Source organism: Leptosomus discolor, chromosome 6, assembly GCF_034619465.1.
Source record: "Leptosomus discolor isolate bLepDis1 chromosome 6, bLepDis1.hap2, whole genome shotgun sequence".
Taxonomy (NCBI): Eukaryota; Metazoa; Chordata; class Aves; order Leptosomiformes; family Leptosomidae; genus Leptosomus; species Leptosomus discolor.
In genome coordinates this window covers 39,960,067-39,986,197 of record NC_141396.1, presented here as the reverse complement: position 1 = coordinate 39,986,197, position 26,131 = coordinate 39,960,067, and the positions used below count along the sequence as shown (strand labels likewise).

General features: G+C 40.6%; 1 protein-coding gene across 2 annotated transcripts in view; it reads right to left on the bottom strand.

Annotated features, from left to right (window-relative positions):
• PCDH15 (protocadherin related 15) overlaps window positions 1-26,131 on the bottom strand; it is a 367,987-nt gene that overhangs the window by 181,769 nt on the left and 160,087 nt on the right. For both annotated transcript variants that reach the window (XM_086467277.1, XM_086467276.1), the window contains 2 exons: window positions 10,708-10,914; window positions 694-828 (listed from right to left, as the gene is read on the bottom strand). In XM_086467277.1, the coding sequence (XP_086323403.1) occupies window positions 694-828; window positions 10,708-10,914 (342 nt within the window). The remainder of the gene's footprint in view (window positions 1-693; window positions 829-10,707; window positions 10,915-26,131) is intronic.

The following is a 26,131-nucleotide window of genomic DNA, read 5'->3' as shown; positions in this document are numbered from 1 at the left end:
TAAACCTCAAAGCCAGCATTTTAAGGTAGCACTTAAAGGGCTAGAGGCCTTCTTACTCCATAGAGGAAATCTGAGCTCTCCTTTCAAATGGTAAACGGACAGAAAAGATGGAGGCACTGATTGGGAACACCCGAAGAGGAACAGGGTTTCCCTACAGCACATTTGCAAATTGCTTTAGGGCTGTGAAGATGTTTACTTGCAGACTGGGAAATGCCTGAGGGAATATGAAGTACATTTTAGCTTCCCCCCCCCCCCCTTTTTTTTTTTTTAATGCTGCTGGCTGTGGTTTATGTTAGCCTACTTTTTTATTTCTTACTAAAAATAAAGTGGAAAGGCCATCACAGGTGTCACGTTCCCAGCACAAGGGCTGGGAAAACAAAAGGCAAAGGTGGCCTCAGCGGCTATGCCGGGCACAAAAGAGAACAGTCAGGCTGTCATGAACAGGATACAAGCCTGGGACCAGGGAGATGATGCTGGCAGGGGGATCTAAAATGTTGCTAAGAAACCAAACACATGCATTTCAGAAGAGCACATCACCCCACTTATTAACTCCCCCTACGACGCTGCTGCTCATCCATCACTGTTTTTCTTCTTCTGTTTTAATTTTAATGATCTACAATGATGTTATAACTAATGATTTCTCAATACTTGCACTGAACAATGCTGATGTGCCTTCAGGTGCATTTATCTTACCGAGAACGTGTAAAGCTGCTGGACTTCTCTGTCAACAGGCTGCAGCAGGGTGAGGTAGCGGGTGATGCCACTCTGAGTCACAGTGAAAAATGTATTGTAATCGTTCAGAAAGAGATGGAGCTGGGGATCCTTGGTCTTTAAACAAGATTAGGAAAAAAAAAAAGGCACTTTATTATAAATTCATATATACAATTAAATTTCTGATTACTCAAAGCCAGTGCTCATTTTAGTTAAAACCTAAATAAGCAGAAAGTACAAATACTGTGACTAACTGAATCTACTAAAATGTAAAAAAAAAATAAGGAAAAAAGTAGTAAAAAAAAAAACCACTGCTGATCTAAAGATCTAATGTTCTTGAAGAAAAAAATCTATTAAAAATACACTTTAACCTATACAGTAAGTAAACCCAATGGTAAACAAATACCTTACCTGCTAGTTTTAAATGATACTTTTTTCATTAAAACAATATTTTAAAGCCAAATATAACATACCAATAGAAGAAAGCAGATTCAAGTATTTGTCTTCAACCATATTAAAAGCAAAACAAAACTTGTCTTGATTAATGGAGCAATAAAACGGTTGGGTTGATGCAATGAAAAAGACAATCATATGTGCTGAAGCATACTGCTAAATAGATCCTGTTCAGAGATTCTCTTTAGGTCTTGAAAAGAATCAAAATATATTGATGAATATATTGATGAATATGTAGAACTACGAATCTCTCAGTTGATCAGGTGAAAATGATGGTAAAGCAACTGTGGTATAATTTTCAATAGGAAGCAACACTTTAAGGTGAAGAGAAAAAAAAGGCAAGTCAAGGCATTGTAAATTTGTTACTTGTGACTTCCCTAAGCAGCCTGCTGAGAACACAGATTTCAGGTCTGGATGGCTCCATGTACAACTGGGTGAACAGCAAGAGTGGCGCTGCAGTTCTAATGCTGCGTGCAAAACCATGCAACAACTTAAAGACAGGGCGACACCTCATGAGATATCCCGAGCAACCACTCAGGAACTCATCCTTCCATTGCCATCCTCTCACCCAGCATGTGAAAGGACGGCAACTCAACTGTTTTGAACTGCCCCAAATAATGCAGAGATGAGGAATCAGAGGATTAGTACCATGAATACAACATAACAGAAGGTCCAGTGGCTGCACAAGGTGTAACTTGAGAAGTGCTTTTACCAGCTACTTTCCAACGTAATTCCATAGAACCTGCCCCATACAGAGTAGGACACACAACACAGTCAGAAATAGCTGAATTCAACAAATTATCCAAGAAGTAGCATTATGTTCTTTTTCTCTGATCACTTACTCAACTTGAATCCAAAACACTCCTAGAAGATTAACTTTTACCCTGTCATTATTGTCATTCCTACATAATCAAAAAAAGAAAAGAGACCACTGGAAAGTTCATCAATTCCTACAGTACAGCAGGCACAAGCACTAGAGCTGACTCACATGCATTAAGTGTCATAATGAACAACTATGAGGACAGATTAGTACAACAGAAGGAGAAACTTATTTTAGCAATCCAAAATCCTCCAAAGCACACATTTTGGAAGGCTAAGATTACACTGTTTAAATAAGAAACCATTTCAGTTGCTGAAAGCTATGTGAAAGAAGTATCAACGTGTTCCAAATGAGTGGTTTCCTATTGCCTAAAGCTTTGCTGCAACTATACCAGCTTTCAGTAAAATTAAAATTCACTTTACAGCTAGCAATGCAAACATCAACCTCTTTTTTCCCATGAAAAATTACAGAAGGTAATTGCCAATAATTGTTCACTTTGTAGACACTACAGAGTCAGTCAAAAATTTAATTTACTAAAACCCTTGTTGGTTGTTACAGTTCTTGCTTGTCATGCTATTTTGAACATTAATAAACAGTATTTTTTCCCTAATTTGTTCTTGAGAAAAAACAATGATGGAGATCCCATACACTCCTGAAGTAATCTATCCTATTCCTTAGCTATTTTTGTATTAGAAATTTTGTCCTAACGTCTAGTTAAATTGCCTTACGGCAATCAATGCCTCTTTCTACTGCTTTCCATGCATGTTGGACCAACAAAGCAATTAATTTCCTTAATCTTGGCATTGTTATGCTTTCTTACCACATTTTATGCTGAAAGAAAATCTGCTCGGGTTAACTGCGAATGTTTTATGTGGCCAATACTGTGAGAGAACGCAATTGTGAAAACAATCCATCTGTGTTGCCAACACTATTTCCAATACTTCCATTTTTAAAACTATTATTGTATTTTGGGGTCTGGACTTAAGCATTGTGACTTCCGGCTACATTACTGGGTCATGTTAGACTAGCTCATCTCTGAGAAATGGTTCAGCATATAAATTTAGGCAGAAAACTATCAGAATCCACACAGAAGAGTATATGTGCAACCTGCAAGGAGCATTTCAAGCACACAGTTCAAACCAGATGTGGTTTACATACTTCAAACTGACTAGTAGGTACTTTTTAAATTAAAAAAATACTTTTTGTAATACTTGAGGTTTCATTAAAGATAGATAATTATTTCATGAACATAAAGCAATCACAACGTAACCATGGTACAACTTTATGCCCTCAAAGAATTTGGTCCACTGTGTTTAAAGGGCTCTTTGCAGGCTTCACAAAACCAGTGACAGTCCCAATTTCAATCACCGACAGGGCAGAGGAAAATGAAGAAGGAGAGGGGGAAATAAATAAATCAATCACACAAATGAAACAAAAAATAATTTTGCAAACATAATACCCAATACCTACGGGAATGGCACCTGGTTAAAGCTACAAAGAAAAACACATGATACAAAATGAATACAACTCATGAAACACAAACCTGATACTGATGGACCTCATAAAAGCAGTACATGTGGGGAAAAAAAAGTTACAGGCAAAAATACGTGAAACAAGATGCAGAAAGTGCTCCAATGCACTCTAAACAAAGAAAGCCTGGGTTTGAACTTGTTCTGCTTGAAAATCTCTGGAGAAGTTCCTGACAGTTTGAAAGCCTGCATGGATGTTAATGTTATGTTTCTGCTGCTCCTTTCCTCCCACAAGAGCTTGCAAGCGATTTTCTACAATTTACTAAGATTAAACCAAAATTACATGATATTGCCAAGAATGAGCAGACAACGACACATATTCCGTATGTGTTTCAGCCTCCCCAAGGACCTTTTTAGAAGGAATATATTTGGCTGTTAAATCTCCAGGGTAGCCAGAATAAGCTGCAGGATTATCAGCACTGCTTAGGCTTCCTGATTGCTAGCACAGGCTTGTTTCCAAAAAGCTGTAGTGATAAAGATAATTTAATGACACATCTCAGTTTTCCAGCATTCTTCACGTGGAGGATGATCTGAACTGAAATGCCCACGGAAGACAGTTGTTTTGTTGAAGAGATGTTTCCAGCGTTTGCCCTCCTCATTTCCAGGTGAAAGGAGAAAATCTTTCCCACTCATGTCTTTCATTGGAAAAATCTGAGATTCACAGTCTTGCAGAGGTGAAGCAAGTGAGATTCTCAGTCCCACTGACAAGGGGCTGGCAATCAGACTGTGCTGGCACTGACGTTGCTTTTCTCCAACTTGTGCAAGAGGAGTGCTACAGGGCCTGATGAGGTGGTCCTCCAGGTTCACTATAGCTTGGATGGAATAGACAAGGAAGACGCAGCATCTGGAGTGAATTTGCTGCATTTTTGTCATTAGACATCAGAAAAATAACCTGAAGCACAGCCTCCTGAGAAGTCTTCGTGATGGCTTTAGCTGTAAAACCACTTAGATCAACAGAACCCAAGGAGGAGAACAAATCACGTCTAAATTCTGAGCAACTGAAAAACTGAGTGAGGTAAACCAGTCTGAGAACCCAGGACACTCCCTATGAATAATTTTTTTTCTCCTTAAACATTTTTTTTCTTTAAGGGGAGTTCATTTATATAATATTTAATTGTACAATTTAAAATAATAACAAAAGCTCTTTACCATTTATGACATCTCCACTTTGGAAGAAAAATGTCAAAATACTAATGAGAGAACCAGCATAGATGCTGAGCAGTGTTCCAATTTTGAATTCTTTCAATCATCACTAAAACCCTCTCCAGTCCCTGCACAAAGCAAGGGCTGAGGGACAAGCATGACTATAAAAGTCAGGCACTAAAAAGTGGTAAAACACTTTTTTGACTTTTTCAAGTTAAGGTACAGAGGGCCATGCCCCTCCCTGAATGAAAAGCCGACAGAAAAGTTTTGAAAAAAAATCACCTTCTGTTCCTCATACAAATGAGCCACTCCTGGGAGAGGGCAAGAAACAAATGTCAGCATCTTCAGCGCTCCCGCTAATTAGCAATAGCATTTCTTTTAAACAGGGCAGATACATAAAAACCAAATCCCTTCAGGACTCCAAGGAAGTCAAAGAGAGAAAGAATAGCTTCAGAAGGCAGAAAACATTAGATATTCATCCTACACAAATAAAGGAAGAAATACAATGCTATGGTAGTGATTCAATGTTAAGATTATTATTTTTCCTTCTTAAGCACAAAGATGCAGAAAAGAAAAAAACCCATCTTTATAAATCCTAAAGAAAGAGAAGCAGCCTTCTTGCTTTGCCATTCCCTTTTGTTTGTTTCAATAACGATACTAATGGGCTGTTATATTTGGGAAGAATATTTCCTGACTTTCTATTTTGTAATGTGACTACTAGAGTGCTATACAGCGATAGCAGTATTAGGAGAACTCTCCTCTCAAGAGAATACCAGCTGCAAAACAAGTTCAAATAATAACAGTGGAAGACAGAAGCAATCAGGCAAATACTACAGAAAAACACTTCAGTATTTAAAATGCTTCAGTACTCCCGAAATAAAAAATCCATTATTTTTCCTTATCTGGATATATTTTTGAAAAGCCATAATGTGCATTTGTATTTACATTTAAAGATATTTTAACCATTATTTGTTCTATCCTCTTGGGTTGTGACTGAGACGCCTTTATGTAAAATAATCATTCTTTAAACTTTCCCACAAGTTCTCTGGAAGCATGGATGTTGAGCAAGCATCTTCTTAGTTTGACTTCAACTCCATAGACAATGGAAGCATAAAACCAGAAACCAGTCTGATAGAAAAGGATGTGGAGAGGAACCTCTGCTGATAACTGACCTGTGTCACACTTCACTGCCCAGGGATGCTGCACTGGGCTGCAGGCATCTGCAGAAGCACAGGCACTTTTCTGAATGCATGCTGGGACACATTAAATGCTTTTGAACACATGCTGGCACACCTTACAAACACATGACACCAATTTCATGTTCTAATGAGCAACGCACAAATTACCTCACACCCTGAATTTATTCGTCAAGACATGGCATTAGGTATTGGTAAACACCTTGGCAGTACAGGACTAAGTAATGGATATGAATACTGATCAGCTTCTTTCAACTTGGAAGTTAAATCCTGGGGTTTACCTCTCTCTTTTGTTAAGAGAGATTCAACAAGATTTAGCATCCAAGGCAGTAAGGCGGTTACTGTGTAGCTTTTTCACCAGCACCAACCACCAGAGTAGAAGAAACCAGTACTCTCCCACAGAAGCAAAAGACCAAGGAAGTAAGTGGCTCAGGAAGCCTTATGTAAACAGCCATCAGATCATACTGTTTAAATTCCTCATATCGGCTTTGGTTTACTCAGGTCTTAAGGTACTCACTTGGCTTGATTTAATTTATGCTATTTAAACAGACCACTTAATTATATCAGCACTTGGCAGTGCTGCTCTAGTTAAAGGTCTGTTTGCAGTATCACATCTATAAATAAATTTTTGGAAGGTTTATAGCAGGACTCTATTATAATTCCCACAGGGTTTACACTTAGAATGTGTCATGTTTTTTTCTTAAAAATCACTGTTACGATGACCACTTTCTTCTTGCACTCATCTGAGGACAGGGAGTTATTTTAATATGAAATATAATCTCAACTGATTTGTCAATTAGAAGACTGAATACATTATGTTTAGCCAGTGTCACTATCGGAAACTAACACGCACAAGCACGTAGAGGACATATGTCAACTTCTCATCAGCCACCCCTACTTATTAAATACATTAATTTACCAAGCTACAATGAGGCCATCATAACATTAAGACCTGCAGAAGTTAACAAGCATTACCTGTGCTTACTAACCAACCCTGTGCTATCACCTAGTCCCAGCGAGAAGGTTCCTGTCATTTTAGTTTGTTTGGCCATTTTATGTGCAAGTTACATGCCACTGCTGCACTCCCAGCCTTACTCTGCTGGAAGTCTCATGCCCACAACAGGTTATCACTGACACATCTATTAACACACAGGGAGTTAAATCTGATTCTCTACTCCCTCACACCCATGTTACACCTGCATCATTTCACAGAAGTGGAAACAACTGTGCTGGCATGAGCCAGGTGATGCCAAAGGCACAGGAAATTGCAGAGACCACTTCCACCTGAGGACGAGGCTGATGATCGTCTCTGCAGCTTCAGGCAGATCTCTGTATATCCTGAGACAAGCCTATGGCATTCTGGAAAGAGAGAGGGCGCATCACCTCTGGCAGATCTGACGGGACAACATCTGGTTGACCTTAAACATCAACAAAACATGCAAGGGATGGTCCCTAAGGGAAGGCGCCTTGCAGGTACAGAGACACCCTAGCAGCAAGGAGAAGGACAGACTGGCCCACTGCAGCCCATTTCCCTTGGCACATGGCATGACATCCCAGCAGGGACAGAGATCTTCATTATTTTTTCCTCACTTTGGGGGGATGGGGTGGGCTGTCCAAATTAAGTCTTTATGCCATATCATCTCCCAGTCTCGAAATCCTTGGCAGGTATTCATTGTGCAACACTGAAATATTATGCTGCTTCAATAATAAACAAAAATAATTCACTGGAAACTTTTGGCTGTCTTGTTTCAGGTCATGAACTAGATTTTCACCAACCTAACTAATCCTGTTACTCATTATCCAGTGAAAATAAAAACATGATGTCAAACAACCAAGTGTTAAGTATAACGAAATACTTTTGGGCCCTTGAATGGTCATTTTCTGTGGATATCAAATTCTAGGTATATTCTAGGTGAGACACAGAAATATTTAACAACTTATCAGCTGCCTAAAGCAGCTTGTGTTCAAGAATGATAAACTTGTTTTTCAACGTCTTCGGACGCAGATTATTCATGTTATGTTAGTGCTCCAAACTGAGATAACTGCTGCAGACTAGGCAGATTTTTTTTTGTTATCAGTGATGCAATTAAAACTACAAATACTTGGGCCAGAACCTACGCTGAAATTTCTAGTGCAGGCAAAGACAAGTATATTAATGAACCACCCTGTTCAATATCCAAATATTGAGATAACTTCATGGGAACATGCTGATGTATTACAGAGAAGGTGCAACAATAAAAGCTGGAGCCCTATGGTCAAACTGCTTGTGACGGATTTCAGATCACCCCTCAAAATTTGAGGTATTGAACTCATACTGACAGCATCAGTAACAGAAAGCACTTAAATACCAGGATTACATTACAAACCTCATGAAGCAGTTTGTATTAAAAGAACAAATTACTCTTCTATGCAGAAGTTTTTTAAATTAAATACTTGCTGTTTGAGAGTATACAAATATCATGTGCTATATTAACTGGTAGTTACATAATTCATTCAAACAGTTGGCCTAAATTCAGGATTTAAAAGTTCAAAGTAATCTTTATTTTCAGCCTCGTATATGACCTAATATGCAGTTACATCAAAGAACCTTGTATTATCACATCTACCTTTGACATCTTGTGGGTAGAGTTGTGCAATTGCCGGGGAAAGGTTAATCAGAGCACTATTAACTACAACCTGAAAAACCTCTGGAGGTTAATGATCTCCCTCATTCTTTTAGTGTAACAATATAATCTACTATGAAATAGCAGAGAGTACCAAAAAACCACCAGCATGGAAAACTGCCACATAAATTTAAGAGTCTGAACTAGGACACTGAATTATCTTTAATTAAAACAGTTGTTTTGAATTATTTCAAGTATAACGGATTCAGCCCTTCGCTTACCAGCCATGCCGCGTGACGACTTCTACCACTCTGGGCTTTGTATGCACAGTAGGGTTTTCCTAGGTCACTGCAGCTACAAAGCCTTGAGGACAAATATCTCAGTCCCTGGAACATCAGTGGACTTGCAGATAGAGAAAGACCAGCAGCACATTGTGGATTAACAGTGAGATTTTTGTACTATTTTCGGCCACCCATCTCCCAGACTGGCAGTGTAGCAACCCAGGCAGAAATGGTTCACAACAAGCTCTTCAGCTTGCCAAAAGCCCTATTCTGACTTTCAGACTATACCTATTGAACGTGCAAGTCTATCACACTCACAGATAGACTTGCTCGGTTTCAGTCTTCCTCCCTTTAGGTGATGAATAGCCTCTCTTTCCATTTTTGTAAAATTAATGTGCAGTCATGCATCTTATAAGGTGGGCATAAACAGTGCCCTAAAATTCTAGATTTCTGTAACAAACAGATGTGCATAAAGGCATATTTGAACCAAAGGGTTTTACTAGTACTTTCATAAAGGTGTGGATAAACCAAAATAGACAGCAATTTGCTAAGGCTAAAAACATCCCCATATTATTTTGTTTAATACACATAAGGATCATAGAACTAAAACCAGCCTTCCAAGAAAATCTCTCAAATTAGTTGCTTAAAAAGAACTTAGAACTGTGGACAGTAACTCATACAATTTGATTTCTGTGGTCAGGCATACATTACACAGATTTTATACAACACAATGAGACAATGTATTGTAAATACAAACATATAGCTGACGCCTGCACATCTTTCTTATTCCTACATTAAGCAACCTACAAAATCCCATTACTTTCACCAAGCAAGGAAACTGCTTTGCTTTGAATGAAAGCAATGCTGAACAAGAGTCTTTCCCAAGTCATACAAATCATCAGCAATGCCTGTCCGATGACTGCCACGTGCACTTATTCTGTACCTTTTATCCAGCCCCTAAGAAAGCCAGATCCAACAGCCATTTCCAGTTGCCTTCCAACAGATTTTTACGAACATCTGTAAATTGACTGAGGTATTTTAATGGATAGGAAGGAGATATTCTATGTCAGTTTAGGCTTTAAAATAGCTTAGGAGAGTAAGTCCCTCTTATGCAGACAGTGATGTAGAAAGCACCTTTCAGTGACAATGGCCTCTTGTGTTTCTCAAAAACAATGAATTTGCCTACGTCAAAAGTGAAACTTTCAAAACCAGAAGATTGTTTTCAGATTAACAGGTTAAGAACTTTATGAAGGAGTATTGGCATATACTACAAATATTACTACAAAACCTATGCCTACAACTTAGCCTTCCTTATGTATTTGGAGATAACAAGAGAACAGAAACAAAAAAAACCCAAAGGGGACTACTGGAGAGACAACAATAATTAGAGGAAAAAGAGACGTTATCAAAAAACACACAATAGCAACAGGCTTGGTGAGAACAGAAGAAACACTAGCCCTAGTGGCAAGGTATTGTTACTACTTGGTTACTATTCCTTTGAAGAGGTCTAATTTTTACTATGAGTAATGCTAATATCACAATCCAGGCAGAGCAAAGAATGGATTGAACTTTTAGCCTCCTGCCCTCCTACTCCTCTTCCTCCTGGTTCGTTCAAACTGCTACTTCCTTCCACTTTGAGCTTCTCTCTCCCATCTCCCCACACTGTGTGGCAGATTCATCCTTCTCACAATACTCATTTTTCTTCCTCTTCGCACTAAGCATTCGTCACCTCTAACACAACACAATCTTAAGGAGAGCTGGGTAAAATCCAGTTTTTCAGTACAGACGCATTTTCAAATCTATTTGAACTCAGAATGAAAACAAAAAAGAAACTCTAACAATGATACTAAGATTTTTTTAATTCATTGATCAAAACAGTTTTGTCTCAATTAAAAAAAAAATGAAAAAACAAACTCTGAAAATAATAAAAATGTAAACACCAGTATGACACTATCAAAGAACGAAACATACCTCCTCCACATCATTGTCCAACACTACGATTTGGAGCGGAGAAGTCAGATTCTGGTTATCAGAGACAGTCGTTCCCACTGGGGAGGATTCAAGGATGAAGCCCTCATATGCAGACCTGGTGAAGTAAGGCTTCTGATTGTTTTCATCAAGGACTTCAATGTGCAGATTGGCAAACGCAGGGAGAGGATGGCCGTTGTCTTGTTCAGCCTAAAAAACACCTCATTTGTTAAAGGCTCTCAGCCAAGTAAAACTACAAACACTTACTAACTGGTGCTGGCTTATATTTAAGAATTACAATCCAGTTATAAAAGTGAAGAACGTTGGGCATATCACCCCATTATGAAACTTAGCACATGAGAAAAAAGTACCACCAAACAAAAATTAGCTAGGATAGAAGAACAAAGACTTTCCACCACAGTAACCTTTTAAATAGTCACAATGAAACTCAAAGCTGCACAGCACACATGCAAACACAGTTCCTTAAACTATCAGTGTTGAGAGTGCTGGAAAATCTTCAAAGGATGAAAAAAACCTGGGAATTGCTGACTGTACAACAGAACTTATGCCCACACCACCACCAAGAGAGTTAAAACCAAAAGGTGATGACAGTACACGTGGACATATGATACTTGCTACAGACTAATGGAAGAGCATATTGCCCTGGATATGACTCTTTCTCCCTCTCCCCCAAAATCCATCTTTCTACTGTTAGATGAGTGAGATTTTAATTTTGGGTTTGCCTATTTTTGAATGTCAGGCAAAACTCTCTACTTCGATTAACAACCCCCACTTCTCAATGGCAACACCTCGCCTACCAAGATTTACTCACTGATACAGTTTCACCTGATTTATTCTTATTTTCAAACTTCCCAAACATAAAAAGCATTAATTGCTGATTCCAGTGTGCTAATCCAATATAAATGTATGATGTTGCTTTCTTTTTTTTTTTAAATTTACTACCTAAGACTAACTAAAGTAAATAAACAAGGGAAGTAGAGACAACAAGTAATTTGTTCTTTAAACAGCAAATCAGTTTTAAACGTATTCCTGCGCACGTCCCTGTAGCAAGGCCACAGCAGGGTACTGTAAGACAGTCTCCTATTCCTATGGCTTCATTGACAAAATCTGTAAGCACACAGACCCTGGGACTGCGACAGTAGTGCACTATTATGCTTCTGCAGATGTGGGAAGTGTATTGTGCAATAAACTTCTCAGGTGTAAAAATATTGCAGAAGAGAAAGAACAGCCCATAAACTATTGTTGTTAACAGTACTTTTTGTTTGCAGAAATTTTATTTTCATTCTGGTATTTCCCCCACTTCAAAATAGGTAATTCCCAATTTTCCAAATCCAACAACCGAGGAGCCTTCTGGAAACACATCATTTTGATTTCATCAACTACTTATTTTAATTTCTTCTCTAGACGCTTCTTTTTTGTATGCAAAATGTTAATTCTGTATAAAGCTTTGCTTTGTCACCAAGCAACAATAGTGTGCTATTGATGATAAAAACTTCCATTTCAAGCAAAAAAAAAGTATAAATATGAAAATTGTTATTTTGTTCAAATGATGACACCTTTAGTAATTCATAAGAAACTCATTCAAAACACACAGTTATTAGGAAAAATGTATTTTCTGCTTTAAAATATATCAGGATTACTCTTGACCAAGAGACAGGCAACAGCGATACTGGCAAGGACTTAAAAGCAACCACCAACCTATCTGCTTATACGTGGCGATTTTCTGACTCACAAGGATAAGGTCAGATCTGGCAAGTTGGATTTACACAAGCAGGTGCTTGGATCTGAAATTAATAAGGCTTTTCCTAGGAGATTATTTTTTGTTAGTGAGACAAAACTCTCTTGAGGAAACTGGGAGTTCTGCTAGTTAATTCACTGGCACATTAAGATTTCAGTAACCTGGGTGCAGGAGGCAACATATTTATCTACAGCTAACGTGTGCTCCTAATATTGGACTCCAAATTTTAGGCCGTGGAGACCAAAAATACAAAGAAAAGGGTTCCTTCCTCAGCAGGTACTTCAACTCAAAAGCAATTTTAACTTTGCAGGGGCTTTCCTTTTTGTTCACCAGGTTGGGCACACTGGTCAAAATAATTAACTTTGGCCTCCCCATTTGAGAATTGGACAGAATTAGGCAGCTAATCCTTCAGAAAGTCACAGTCACTTCCCAACTGCTTGTTGCCAGCAACAAGCACTTCTTGCAGCACCAGGACACAACTCAACTTCCCTTTTTCACTTCCATAGCTCAACTGCAAGGCTACCATGGGAAAGCCACCACATTCAGCTCGCCTCTTTTTACCATTTAATCACGTTTTGTTTCCAAAGACATCTATAATTAGGAAAAAACCCAGCAAGTTTTGGAAAATGCCAATGACAGTGCCTCCTTTCCAGAAATTGATGTATCAGGGTAGGACTGGAAATCCCCAAAGCGTCAGAGCTCAGCTCTTGGGGTCTGGTGCTCAGTACAGGCAGTGAGACGGGTACGAATGCATTTGCTCTGCTGCCCTACCCACCTAGCTCTTCATCAGCACCAAATAGCAAACCCCAGTGCCAACCTTGGGACCCGAAATTCCTCTTCAAGGGCCAGGCACAATCAGGTACAGCAGTGTTTGAGCCCTTTGCATCTGACCTTATGTCCTACTAGAAAAGAATCGAGAATCTCCTTTTACAACAGCAGAAGAAAGTAAAGCAAAACACCTCTGGTAAGTCAGAGGAAAGTGTCAAAAAAAAAAAAAAAAAGGTGCTGAAATTCTAACCAACTCTCAGCGTTCCTTCCTTTAATGCTTTTTTAGTAGATTTGTAAAATTTCTGCTTTTCTCATTCAACCTACTTACTTGTGGGATCATCATTAAAACGGTCAGTTTTAATCAGTTTTACCAGACTAATGCTATCACTTTACATTGAAAGTGCTCTGACCAATACAAAGAATAAAACACAACCTCCATAGAGAAAAGTATCTATTTTCTGATCCTAATAGTACACAGATGTTAAAAAAACCCAGCTCTAATATTCATAAGAGCAGAAAGATTATCCATGAAAGAGCTCTTTCTCTCTTTGAAAAGATTTAACTGAAAGCTGGAAGGGAGAACAAATTGTTCATTTCCTTACGAGGCCTCTTCCAGAGTTGTTCTGGTTTAAATCACTGGAAAAAAACAAGTAACTGTTCTTTTCCCTTTTGGCCTTTACACATAATGACAGGTCCAACAAAGCAAATGAAGAACTACAGAAGAAATTAGTAAGATGCTAGTTACATATATTCACTTTCAAACAACATTTTTTTTAAGAAATCATTTTCTCTAACAGTCATTTCTTTTTTCTTTTGTTTGATACAAAGAATTTCATATAAAATATGAGAAATTTATCTGCTTTCATATGTTACATAACCATGTTCCCAGAAGCAATGCTTGGCTAGGAGTAGTTCTTGTATCTTTGATGTATACCCTTCGTAATTCTCAAAAAATACACACCACCTGTAATATTGTCAATTTTTGCTGCATTCCCCTACTCCTTAGCTACTTCTTGGGTTTTTTGGGGGGAGGGTGGGGTAGTTTTTGTGTGTGGTGGGGGACTGTTTATTTGTGGCTTGTTTTTTTTTCTTAAGAGATGAAGTTTTATATAAGTAAGCTGTTCCAGACAGTCAATGCTGTTAGTGAAATAGTTTTTCCTCATACTGGCCTTTTAAACACTTGCTTGGGCTTGCTGGCCACAGGTTGAGCATCTCTGCTTCTCAACACATATTTTGGTCACAAAGAAAGGACAATTTACATTTCTTTCAGAAAGAAAAGCCACCGGTATATAAGACACAAAGCATTCTGGTTCTAGTCCCCAAAAGAATACGCTTTGCTGTCAAAATGATGAGCGATCTTTCAAATAAACCCAAGGATATTATATGAACTTAAGCGGACTCGGCGGTTCTTGAGTGAAAAGAGCAGTGTGCAGTGAAGCTGGCTAGATGGCTTAGATTGAAGATACACAATCATAAGCAGGCACTAGTAGAACAAAAAAGAACAATAATGCAATGAAGCCTTCATCACAGTGACACACATGGCGAGAAATACTTCAGACATTCACATTGTTATGAATACTACCTAAGAGGGGACAGCAGGTACCACCTTCACACTACCCCCAAGATACACAAAAAAGCAGCACAATTATACTCTGGCAACTGGTGCTTTAGTTAAGTAGTTAAGAGCACCTAAGGGAAGAAAAAAAAAGGCCAAAATAATGTGAAATCTGTTGATTCTCAAATCAAAGACATTTAGCCACATTTATTAATCTGCTGCTTGAGCAGTTTAAGCACAGTGTTGAACGTTTACACAGTTTGCAGAACGCTTACATTTGGAGCAGCCAACACATGATTTCATCCTTATGGGAGATGACTACAGATGCCATGAAACCAGTCTCACCAGAAATAATGTACAAGGAGTGAAGAGCAACTGAATGGGATACCAACTTGAAATGTTCTCCACTGAAACAACATGAAGTTCACTTATTCAAAGCATTAGACAAAATTAGGATGAGCAAGTGGAGCTGAGGGGAAAGTGGCGTATAGGGATAAACACGAACTTAACACAACAACAGTTGGGACATGAGTAACTCTTTTTCTCCTTCAAGTGACAGGCTACATACACATGCAGTGTGGGAGAGAAGTGAGACCTGCTAACCGATCTGCAAGAAGGTCTCAGAGACCTCCCTTAAGGAAAGCGAAGGTAGGTGGACGTTTCCTCCAGAGGCAGCAGATCCACAGGCCTGGACCAGAGCACAGTGCTGATGAATGGTGCTGCAGGTGACTGTCCAGTTACCACCCCGGTAAACTGCCAGAGGGGTCTGAGTGAAGGGGCTCACACTGGACGCAGATGTCTTTGCCAGCTATTTAACAGCGTAATTTCACATAGCCTGCAACGGTAGCAGCAACTAACCTGAGAAGAAACTGCAGGGACCTTTAAAGTATTTCAACAGTACCCATGATGAAGATGAGTTATTTACTCACCCCTCCCTCCAAAAAATCTCATGTGGTAAGCATAACAAGGCAAAATTTGCCCATCACCTAGCACTTGGACAGAACTGACATTGCTGCTCAGAAGGGACAAGATTTCTATAGGGTGGAGATGAAAAGTGAATGAATTTTGCAAGAAATCCTGTTGGAATGAAATTTTGGATGGGTTACCTTGAAATATCTCGCCTAAAGACCATTATACAGCAGACTGACTTTTAAAGGCTTGCATATTCATTTATTCTGCTGGCTGAAGTGATGTCTACATTAAACAGTGATCTAAGAAAATATGGAAACACTCCTGGGAGAGAGACTGAAGTCTCATCTTTGCCACTTTAAATATTTCCTCCCAAGGATCATTGCTTCCTTGGTGTAAAACTCAAGCTTCAAGAAACTCAGGTTCAGAAATTTTCCTTCTTACTTTTGCATGCAATCTTTACAAGGCCTGAAAGTCTCCAAAACTTCCTCCTGAAAATGCCCACTCTAGCATGTGTACAGACACGCAATCTTTAGATCTGGGAAAAAAACCCACCGCACTGGCAAAAAGGAATATGAGCATATTCCCAGCAGCAGCACTAAGCATTCCCATACTCCTCTCTTGTTCTGTGTTTTTCTTGGTTTGCTGGTAAATCTGGCATATGCAACCACCCACATAACAGCATGTTTCTTGACAATTTTTAAAATTCATATATTGCCTTTCTGATCCAGTTAAAACAGACATTCTGTTTACCACAACGATGAAAAGACTGGAAATACTGTCTAAAATAACAATACAACTTATCACAGACCTCTTCAGCCAAAAAAAAAACGAAGATAGGTTGTCACCACTTAATATATAACTGGGTCAATAATGTCTGAAATCTAAAAAAAAAAAAAAAAAAGGCACAAAACTAAAAGAATACATACTAGTGGTGAAAATAAGACTAGTTTACACCAAAAACAGCCCTAAAAATTTTTCTTGGAACCCGTGCAACCAATCAAGTCCATCAAAATGAACTTTTTCATGCACTACTTGACCAAAGCGTGTGCTGAAATTAGTGCCACCAGTCTTTTGTTCTTCACAATCAAAGTTGAGCAATCAGGTCCTAAATTCATTTTCTCTGTGCTATCACTATCTTCTTAATTCCCTGAACAACTTAATCCAATTTAACAAAACAGATTTTAGACATTGTTCTCCTTGTGCTTCTGTAGCCTAAGCCTGTTGACCTATACCAACCAGGTTAGCTCCTGGTCATTGCTTCTTTAAAGATGTGATCAAATTATCGCTTTTTCCCTGCAGGACACAGTATGCAAAACATGTTAAGTCATAACAACGTACCTGAATTTGCTTCTGTGATCACTCATGAAATACATCGAAGTAGACGAAGAACTTCTTGGATGGATAAATATAACTTTGAATTTTTATTCTATGGTTAGCCTGATTTTTTTTTTTTAACAACATTCAAAAAACATGGCTTACTTTGAAATAACTGCATAGAGAAAACTATGTCTTTTATTTCCTCCAATTCAATGGTAATGGTACCTATACCCCAACACACAACTGTTTAGCTTTAAGACTGAGATAAAGGTTGCAAAATATCTGCACCATCATGTGGACAATCCCATGCAAAAAAAAGTAAATTGCCACTGCATCCTAGATATTTAAATGTGCGTGTAAAGCAAACAAGAAACCAGAATGCTATTTGAAGAGGATTCACAATATAGATGGAAGTCGAACTTTGGCTTTTCTGAAAGGTAAACGAGCATGTTCTTCTTCTATTGGAAGTTAATGTTGGGTTTAGAATTGATGCATCCATTTAAGCATGCTGTAAAAAGAATTACACTGAACTCTGCTGTGAGAAAATACCAACCTACACAAGACAGAGCGAACACCTAGCAGGTTACTAGAGACTTTCTCATAGATACCAAGGCAAGAACCACCGCGTGGTTGACAACCACCCCTGTGCATCCTGTAAGTTATGTTATTTTTTTGGTCTGGTTACCTTTTCACAACCATCCCTGCAAGAACCATAAATGTCAAATTCAGTTGCCGCAATTGCTTCCAGTCTTGCACTCATCTCCTTTCCAAAGACCACCAAAAAACCTCTGTGCTTCCCCTGCCATTGATTATACCCTAGGTTTTCAAGAGATAAGTAAAAGTAGTAAGGAAAAGCCTCTGGCGAACACATTTGACAGCTCACTGAAGGAGATGTAGTACTGGAGAACTGCAGGCAGATCACTTTAGAGTTTCTACTTCATACAAGAGCAAGGAAGAGCCAGAGAAATTCAGATACTCAAACTTAAACTTGACTTCAAGCTGTGAAGAAGATGGAAACATTATATAGTATTTAAACCAATGTAACTAAAACCAAAAAGAGTAGTCAGCACGGATACAGAGAGGGAAGGTCAGGTCTGACAAAGTTGTTTCTTCTAGTTGCCTAACTGATCTGGGAGATAAAGGTGAAACTAGGGACATAATTTATCTGCATTTAGGGTAAGATTTAAGGTTGTACATCACACACTGGATCACTGCGCAAGGTCAGAAAGTACAGCATAAGGTAAGAACTGCTGAAATGGATTAGAAATTACCTTAAGGACAAGAAGCCCAGAGTATCTTCAGAACATAGAAGAAATTTGACTTTACCATCAGTGGAGCTTGCGATGTGGCAGCGAAATAAAATTGGCACATACTGTGTCTAGACCCTATGCTTAAAAGAAAAACAACCCTAACCCATATATTTTTCTTCATGTATCAAGGGTGACTTCAGTATTAGTAAGGCTTATGATGCTGCAGTGCAGTAAACAGTAATACAGCTGCACACCCTTCCAAATAATGAAAACTCTTTCTTCTTCCCTTCAGCTCAAGAAAATGCCAACTATGAAGTCATTATGTCAAGTCTGAAGTGATCCAGTTTCAAATGAAAAGTCTGTTTACTGCAGAAAGGAAATACAGCTATTTCTGCAAATAAAAGACAGTACAAAACTTACTATTTATGGATGATAGTATTTTCATTGTTCTGTGAGTGATGACCCACAATTTAGGGTCAATCTTCATAGAATGGTTTGGGTTGGAAGAGACCTTAAAGGCCATCTAGCCTACCGCCCCTGCAGCGAGCAGGGACACCTTTAGCTACATCAGGTTGCTCAGAGCCCTGTCCAACTTGACCCTGAATGTTTCCATGGACGGCGCTTCTACCACTTCTCTGGGCAGCCTGTGCCAGGGTTTCGCCACCCTCATCATAAAAAATTTCTTCCTTAAATCTAGTCTAAATTTGCCCTCTTTTAGATTGAAACCACTACCACTCATCCTATCACCACACTCACTGACAGAGTCCCTCCCCACTTTTCCTGCAAGCCCCCTTTAAGCACTGGAAGGCCGCTAGAAGGTCTCCCCGGAGCGTTCTCTTCTCCAGGCTGAACAACCCCAACTCTCAGCCTGTCCTCACAGGGGAGGTACTCCAGCCCCCTGAGCATCTTCGTGGCCTCCTCTGGACCTGCTCGAGCAGGTCCATGTCTGTCTTATGCTGGAAACCCCAGCGCTGAACACAGTACTCCAGGTGGGGTCGCACTCCATTCAATGAAACCCAGGATGTGATTTGCTTTCTGGGCTGCGAGCGCACATTGCCGGCTCATACTCAATTTTTCACACAACCGCATCCCCAAGCCCTTATCCTGAGGGCTACCTTTGATCCACTCATCCCCCAGCCTGTATTGATACAACCCATGTGGAGGACCTCTCACTTGGCCTTGTTGAACCTCATGAGGTTCCCACAGGCCCACTTCTGAAGACTGATCAGCTCTCTCTGGATGGTCTCCCTTCCCTCCAGCATGCCAACTGCACCACTCAGCTTGGTGTCATCTGCAAACTTGCTGAGGGGGCACTTGATCCCACCGTCTATGTCATTGATGAAGACATTAAAAAGCACTGGTCCCTGTACGGACCCCTGAGGGATACCACTTGTCACCAATCTCCATCTGGACACTGAGCCATCAGGGGGTTACACTTTCTTTAACCCTCCTTTTCTGGTTGACATACCTGTAGAAGCCCTTCTTATTATTCTTTGCATCCCTTGCCAAGTTCAGCTCCAGCCCCACCTTGGCCTTCCTGACCCCACCCCTACACAACCGCACAGCATCCCTATACTCTTCCCAGGGCACCTATCCCGGCTTCCACTGCCTGGGCATTTCTTTGTTGCCCTTTAGTTTGACCAGCAGGACTCGACTCAGCCACGCCAGTCTCTTGCCTTGCTTTCCTCATTTCTTACACCTGGGGATCAAGAGCTCTTGCACCCTATGGAAAGTGCCCTTAAAGATCTGTCAGCTCTGCTCTGTGCCCTTGTCCCCAAGGGCAGATCCCAGGGGCTCCTATTGACTAACTCCTTGCAGAGATGGAAGTTTGCTTTCCTGAAGTTCAGGGTTCTGAATTTACTCTTTGACCCACATCTCTCAGGCCTGTGAACTCCACCAGTGCGTGATCACTGCAGCCCAGGCTGCCTCCAGCCTTACCGTCACTGATTAGCTCACTTGCATTGGTGATCATTTGGTCCAGTATGGCATCCCCTCTGGTAGAGCTGTCTATTACTTGGCTTAAGAAGTTCTCCTCCACGTACTCCAGGAGTCTCCTGGATTGCCTACAGCTCACCGTGCTACTTTCACAGCAGATAGCGGGGTGGTCAAAGTCCCCCAGCAGGACAAAAGCCTGCGAGCATGAGGCCTCCTGTGGCTGGAGTAAGAAGAACCTCATTCATAGGCTCCCCTTGATAGGTGGCCTGTAGGAGACCAACCACAAGGTTCCCTTTGTTGCCTTAGTCTCCAATTTTTACCCATAAGCTTCCAACCTGCTTGTGGCTGTTCTGCAGAGACAGCTGTTCACATTCCATCCACTTCTTGATGTAGAGGGCATTATCTCTGCCCCTCCTTCCTCACCTGTCCCTTCTGAACAGCCTGGAGCCATTGACAGCTGCACTCCAGCCATGGGATTCGTCCTATCAAGTAATGGCAACCAGGTCACAGCTTTCTAGCAGCATGGTGGCTTCCAGCTCCTCCTGTTTGTTGCCCATGCTGCATGCACCGCTGTAGAGGCACTTCAGCTGGGCTGTCAGCTGTGTCACCTTCTTCGAGGAGCACCCCTTAATTCCTCTGAGGGATTTCACCAGTGTTTCCCTGTTGGCTCCTATTACCTCAGGAGGCCCTGGCTCATGTCTGTAAGACTTCAGGTGCACTGCATTGTACCCAGCACACCTCAGAGTGACAGGCTGAGGGCTCTCGCTAGCACCCTGTCACTGTAACCATGGCATGTCATCCCACAGCTTGTCACAGGCAAGTCTGATGTTATCCCACTCCCCCTTCAACTCTAGTTTAAAGCTCTGTCTTAACTCACAATCACTGGCCTTTCCAATGTCTATCTGTGACAATGCTCTAAAGTCAAGGAAAAACATTTACCATGCTGAGATGCTGTTAAACACAGGAAAAACTTGCTATTTTCAATATGTATGTGATAACGTTGGAGAAAGACTGATATGAAGAAACGTTTTACTGATGTACAGGAAAGGGTTTAGTTTTCCTGCACTTTTTTTTTTTTTCCTTATCCACAAACACAAAACCTGTCTCTGCACTCAGACTTTCTATTCTATATCAACTCTCATCACTGTATAACAGACAAGATAGGAAAAAAAAAAAAGGCCACCTCAAAGATAACAGAAATCCCAACCTATTTGGACTAAGTATGCTTCTGTGACAGTGATAAGCCAAGAGAAGTAATTCAATACTGAGTTCACATAAGGGATGAACATTTGAAAAGCCAATCTAAAAAAGTTATTGTACCAAATAGCTACAGGAGATGCACAGCAGTTCAACCGAACTAATGATTCTGAAGATTTCATCATTGTTGGGAAGTGAATTGAGCAACTATTTAATGAAAATAAATTTCTTTCACTCTTTTTCTAATCTGTCAGCGTAAGTACAAAACCACATTCATTTGTTCAGTTCACCTTCTATTTTGAGGCAGAGCAATCACCCTGTTTCCCATTATAGCTGATACATCTCTACTGTTGTGCAAGAACATGACAGCAGACTAACTTCAGTTGCATTTCAAAAGAGAGAGACAAAAGTAAAGCAGCTGCAGAAGAGGGACAAAATATTTTTGGAAAATCATACTTGTCATAGAGTCTATACTTTGTTTTCCATTTCGTACTGCAAGAAATTTGAGAGAAAACACCAATATTTAGGCAGATAAGCTTTTTAACATATAGGTTACTTTCTAGAGACCTACTCAATAGCAATAACTGTGAAGTTTTCTCAATGTTCTCAGCTGCTAGAGCCCAGACATGTACTTCAAGCTAGTAAGTCTTCATCATGTTGATTGAACTAAATAAATGAGACATTACTCTTCATGCTGAAAGACTCCTCACTATTTGTACCACTTTAAAATTTAGAAGAGCAAAGAACAGGCACAAATCCTCTTTAATGCAATGTATATTCTTTAAGATATGCTGGAAGATGGGAAAATTAGAGCTACCCTGAACAAAGATAACAAATAAAGGTCAACACATGCGCGAAGCCAAGAGATCAAGACAGGATGAGAAGAGCTGGAGGCTGACATTATTACAAAAACCTACCAAATATTGCAAATACGAAGTTTCTGAAGTAGTCAAAAGCGTTACGATAACTCAGGACTTTCTAATCTCAAAAAACATGGACTTTGCAGCATTTCTGTTAACAGCAGCCCAGGATCTTCCAGTCTAGTGAGCCTTAATTGATTCACGTCTTCTCACTGCCTGCTAGTGTTCTGTTTTTCTGAAACTCATAATAAACAAACATCATAAGAAGAATTGTACTAAATAAGACCAATAATCCATTCAGTGCAAAATCATGGTTGCAGCTGCAGACAAAGACAGAAGCCTACAGAAGAATGTAAGCAGCTCAGATTTCCCTGGATTTCTCTTTATATCAATTAATTTTTCTTCCACAAGCCAGCCCTGCCTCCCCTTGAACCCATGTCGACTTTCAGCCTCACATCACTGCCTGTCAAAGCAGACAAGTTGTATTAGATGAACAATAACCTTATTTTGTCTGTTTCATACTTGCCACCTGCTTGTTTCATTTGATAACTCCTAGCTCTAGCATTGCAGAAGACAGTGAACTATTGATTCCTTTTCACTCTCAGAATTGTGACACTATATTTTACAGCATCTAGCCTATCTTCTTCCTTCCTCACCTGATATGAACCTGTTTCAGTTCTGCTCTGTGCTTTTTGTGATAGAGAGCAGAGCACTGTGGTCAAGACACATATACAGCCTAGAACTGTACAGTAGCACAGTGATTTTCTGTCTCTGTTCCATTCTATATTTTTCCTAATGATTTCTAATGTTCAATTTGTCTTTTTTGTTTTGTTTTGTTGGTTTTTTGTTGTTTGTTTTTTTTTTTTGACAGCCACACATCACTGAGCCAACCTTCACACTCGGTTATCAGTTAGAACGCCAAGATCTCATTCCTCAGTCAAGCCAAAACCCACCATTTTGTGTATAAGACTAGGATGATCTTTTCTGACTCGTTTCACTTCATTTTTAAGCTATGCCTAATTTTATCAGCCATTTTATCACCGACTTATTTGGTCTATGCAAAGTCCTTCTGCAATTCCACAGTCAATCCTTGTCTTTACTACCAGAATAGTATGGGTGGGGCAACAGCATCTATGCCAACCAGATAATCAACCTGGCAAGTAGATGACAACCAACAACCAAACGAGGAAGTGGTGGACTCAGGCTGGCCACCAAAACCTGCAGGGTGATATGAGCAGGAAGGACCCCATAATCATTAAAGCAGGGCTGAAGGGGGACGACCTTTATATTCGCAAAAGCAAGGGAATGCCCACAGGACAGCATTATAGATAAAGCTCTCGTAGCCTTTCTGGGAAATGAGCAAGACCATATGCCCCCCCAGTACACTAACGCACACAGCACAGGTACAGACTTTGGCCTAACAAAGGGATCTGCTTGGCAGGATCCCATTGGATACGGCCTTGGAGAGAAGCAGGGTCCAGGAGAACTGGCCGACTTTCAAAAATCACCTCCTCCATGTCCAGAAATGGTCCGTCTTGACAAACAGGAAATCAAGGAAAGTTGGCAGCAGGCCTGTGTGGACAGGCAAGGAGGTCCTGAGAAGACTCAAACACAAAAAAAGGAAGCCTGCAAGAACTGGAACCAGGGACAGGTGAGTCAGGAGGACTAAAGAAACACTGAGCATGCAGGTTAGGGTTAATGTGCAGGCTTGACTAAAGCCAAAGCCCACCTGGAACTGAATGGCAACAAGAAAGGCTTCTACAGGTTCAGCAGCAGCGAAAGGAAGACTAGGGAAAACATAGGTCTGCTGCTGAGTGGGACAGGGTGACAGGAGACATGGAAAAGGCTGCCATAGTCAGTGTCATCATCCTCCTCAGTCTCTGTAGGTAAGACCTGCCTTCAGTAAGCTCCATCCCTGAGATCCACAGAAAAGTCTGGAGCAAGGAAGACAGAGGAGGATCAGGTTAGGGCTATATTTAAACAAACTGGACATACACGAATCCAGGGGACCTGATGGGATGCACTCACACATGCTAAGGAAGCTGGCCAATGTCACTGTAAGAGCCCACTCTACTACATTTGAAAGGTTCATGGCAATTAAGCGAGGTTCCTGAGGTCTAGAAGAAAACAAATGTCACTGCTATCTTCAAGAAGGGCAAGAAGGAAGATCCAGGAAACTACAGACCAGTCAACCTCCTCTCAATGCTAGGGAAGGCATGGAGCAAATAATTCTGGGAACCATTTCCAAACATATGAAGGACAAGGAGGAGGCTGGGAGTTGTCAGTGTGGGTTTATGCAGGGCAATCATGCTCGACCACCCTGATAGGCCTGTACAAGGAGATGAATGGCTTAGTAGATATGGGGAGAGCAGTGGATATTATTTATCTTAACATGAATAACGCTTTTGACGCTGTCTCCATATGATCTCATAAACCAACTGGTGAAGTATTGACTAAATAGATGGACAATGAGGTGGATTGAAAACTGGCTGAATTGCTGGGTATACAGTGTTCCAATCCCACAGCACAAAGCCCAGCTGGAGGCCAGTTAATAGGGGCGCACCCAAGGTTCGACAGTGTTGCCACTACTGTTTAACATCTTTATTAATGACCCAGTTGATGGGACCAAGTGCACCCTTAGCAAGTTTGCAGGTGATACAAAACTGGGACAAGTGACTGATTTGCCAGATGGGTGTGCTGACACTCAAAGGGACCTTGACAGGCTGCAGAAATGGGCAGACAGGAGTCTCTCCAAGTTCCAAAAAAGGAAAATGCCAAGTCCTGCACCTGGGGAGAGAAAGCCCCAGGCACCAGTACATGTCAGGGGCCAAGCAACTTGAAAGCAGCTTTGCAGAGCAGGACATAGGGGTCCTGGTGGATGAATTGAGCAAGATGCCCTTGCAGCAAACCCATGCTGCATTAGGAAAAGCTTTGCCAGTGGTTCCAGTGCTCCTTAGCACTGGTGAGACACATCTGGAGTGCTGGGACTAGTTCTGGGCAAAAAAGAAATGGAAATGCAAGTTACTGCATTTAAACGTAAGAAGAAACTCTTTTAATCTGAGAGTAATCAAACACTGGACCAGGTTGCCCACAGAGACTATAGAGTTTCCAGCCTCGGAGATACTCAACACCCACCTCACCCCTGACCTAAGAAGGGTGGTCGGACTGGACAATCTCCAGAGATGCCTGTCAATATCGGCAATTTTATGGTTCTGTAATAGCTCAGGATCATAATAAGCTTTTTTAATTTCAGTATTTCAACCATTGAGATCATTCCCAAGTTTCTGAAAAAGCAAAGGGTGCCAGCCTAGTGCTGTGCTCAATGACCTACCTGGTTTTTAAACCTGATCACTTAGGCTTGCCCTCTGCACCTGCTAGTGGCTGGCAAAGCATCCTCACCGAGTCCCCCTGTACTTCCACTCTGAACAGAAAACAGTCTTTTTCAGTAAACAAATCATACAGAACATGACATATATACACATTACTTTCTGCCTTCGAAGTGCACATTTGCCCACAGTTTGATCCTGAGGCTGTTACTGAAGCTATGCCTTCTTTTCATGTAATGCAATAAGCTTTCAACAGCCTCGAGAGCCATGGACAAGAGAGATCAATGAAGTTCCCAAAAGGAACAGAGAAACCAGTTAACCTCCAACATGAGTAGTAGATCTTTCTGCCAAGATCCGTATCAGGGAAAATCATGCATATTGCAAAGGGCTTAACTATACTGGAACAGCCGATACATGTACTGGGAGCATCTCTCTTGACCCAATGCGCCTCCACCAGAAAGGAAAAGTGGCCTTTCCAGCTCCCAGGCAGTTTCCTGGGATGGGCAGAACAGGCATACAAATTCATGACATGCCAGTATCACAACAGG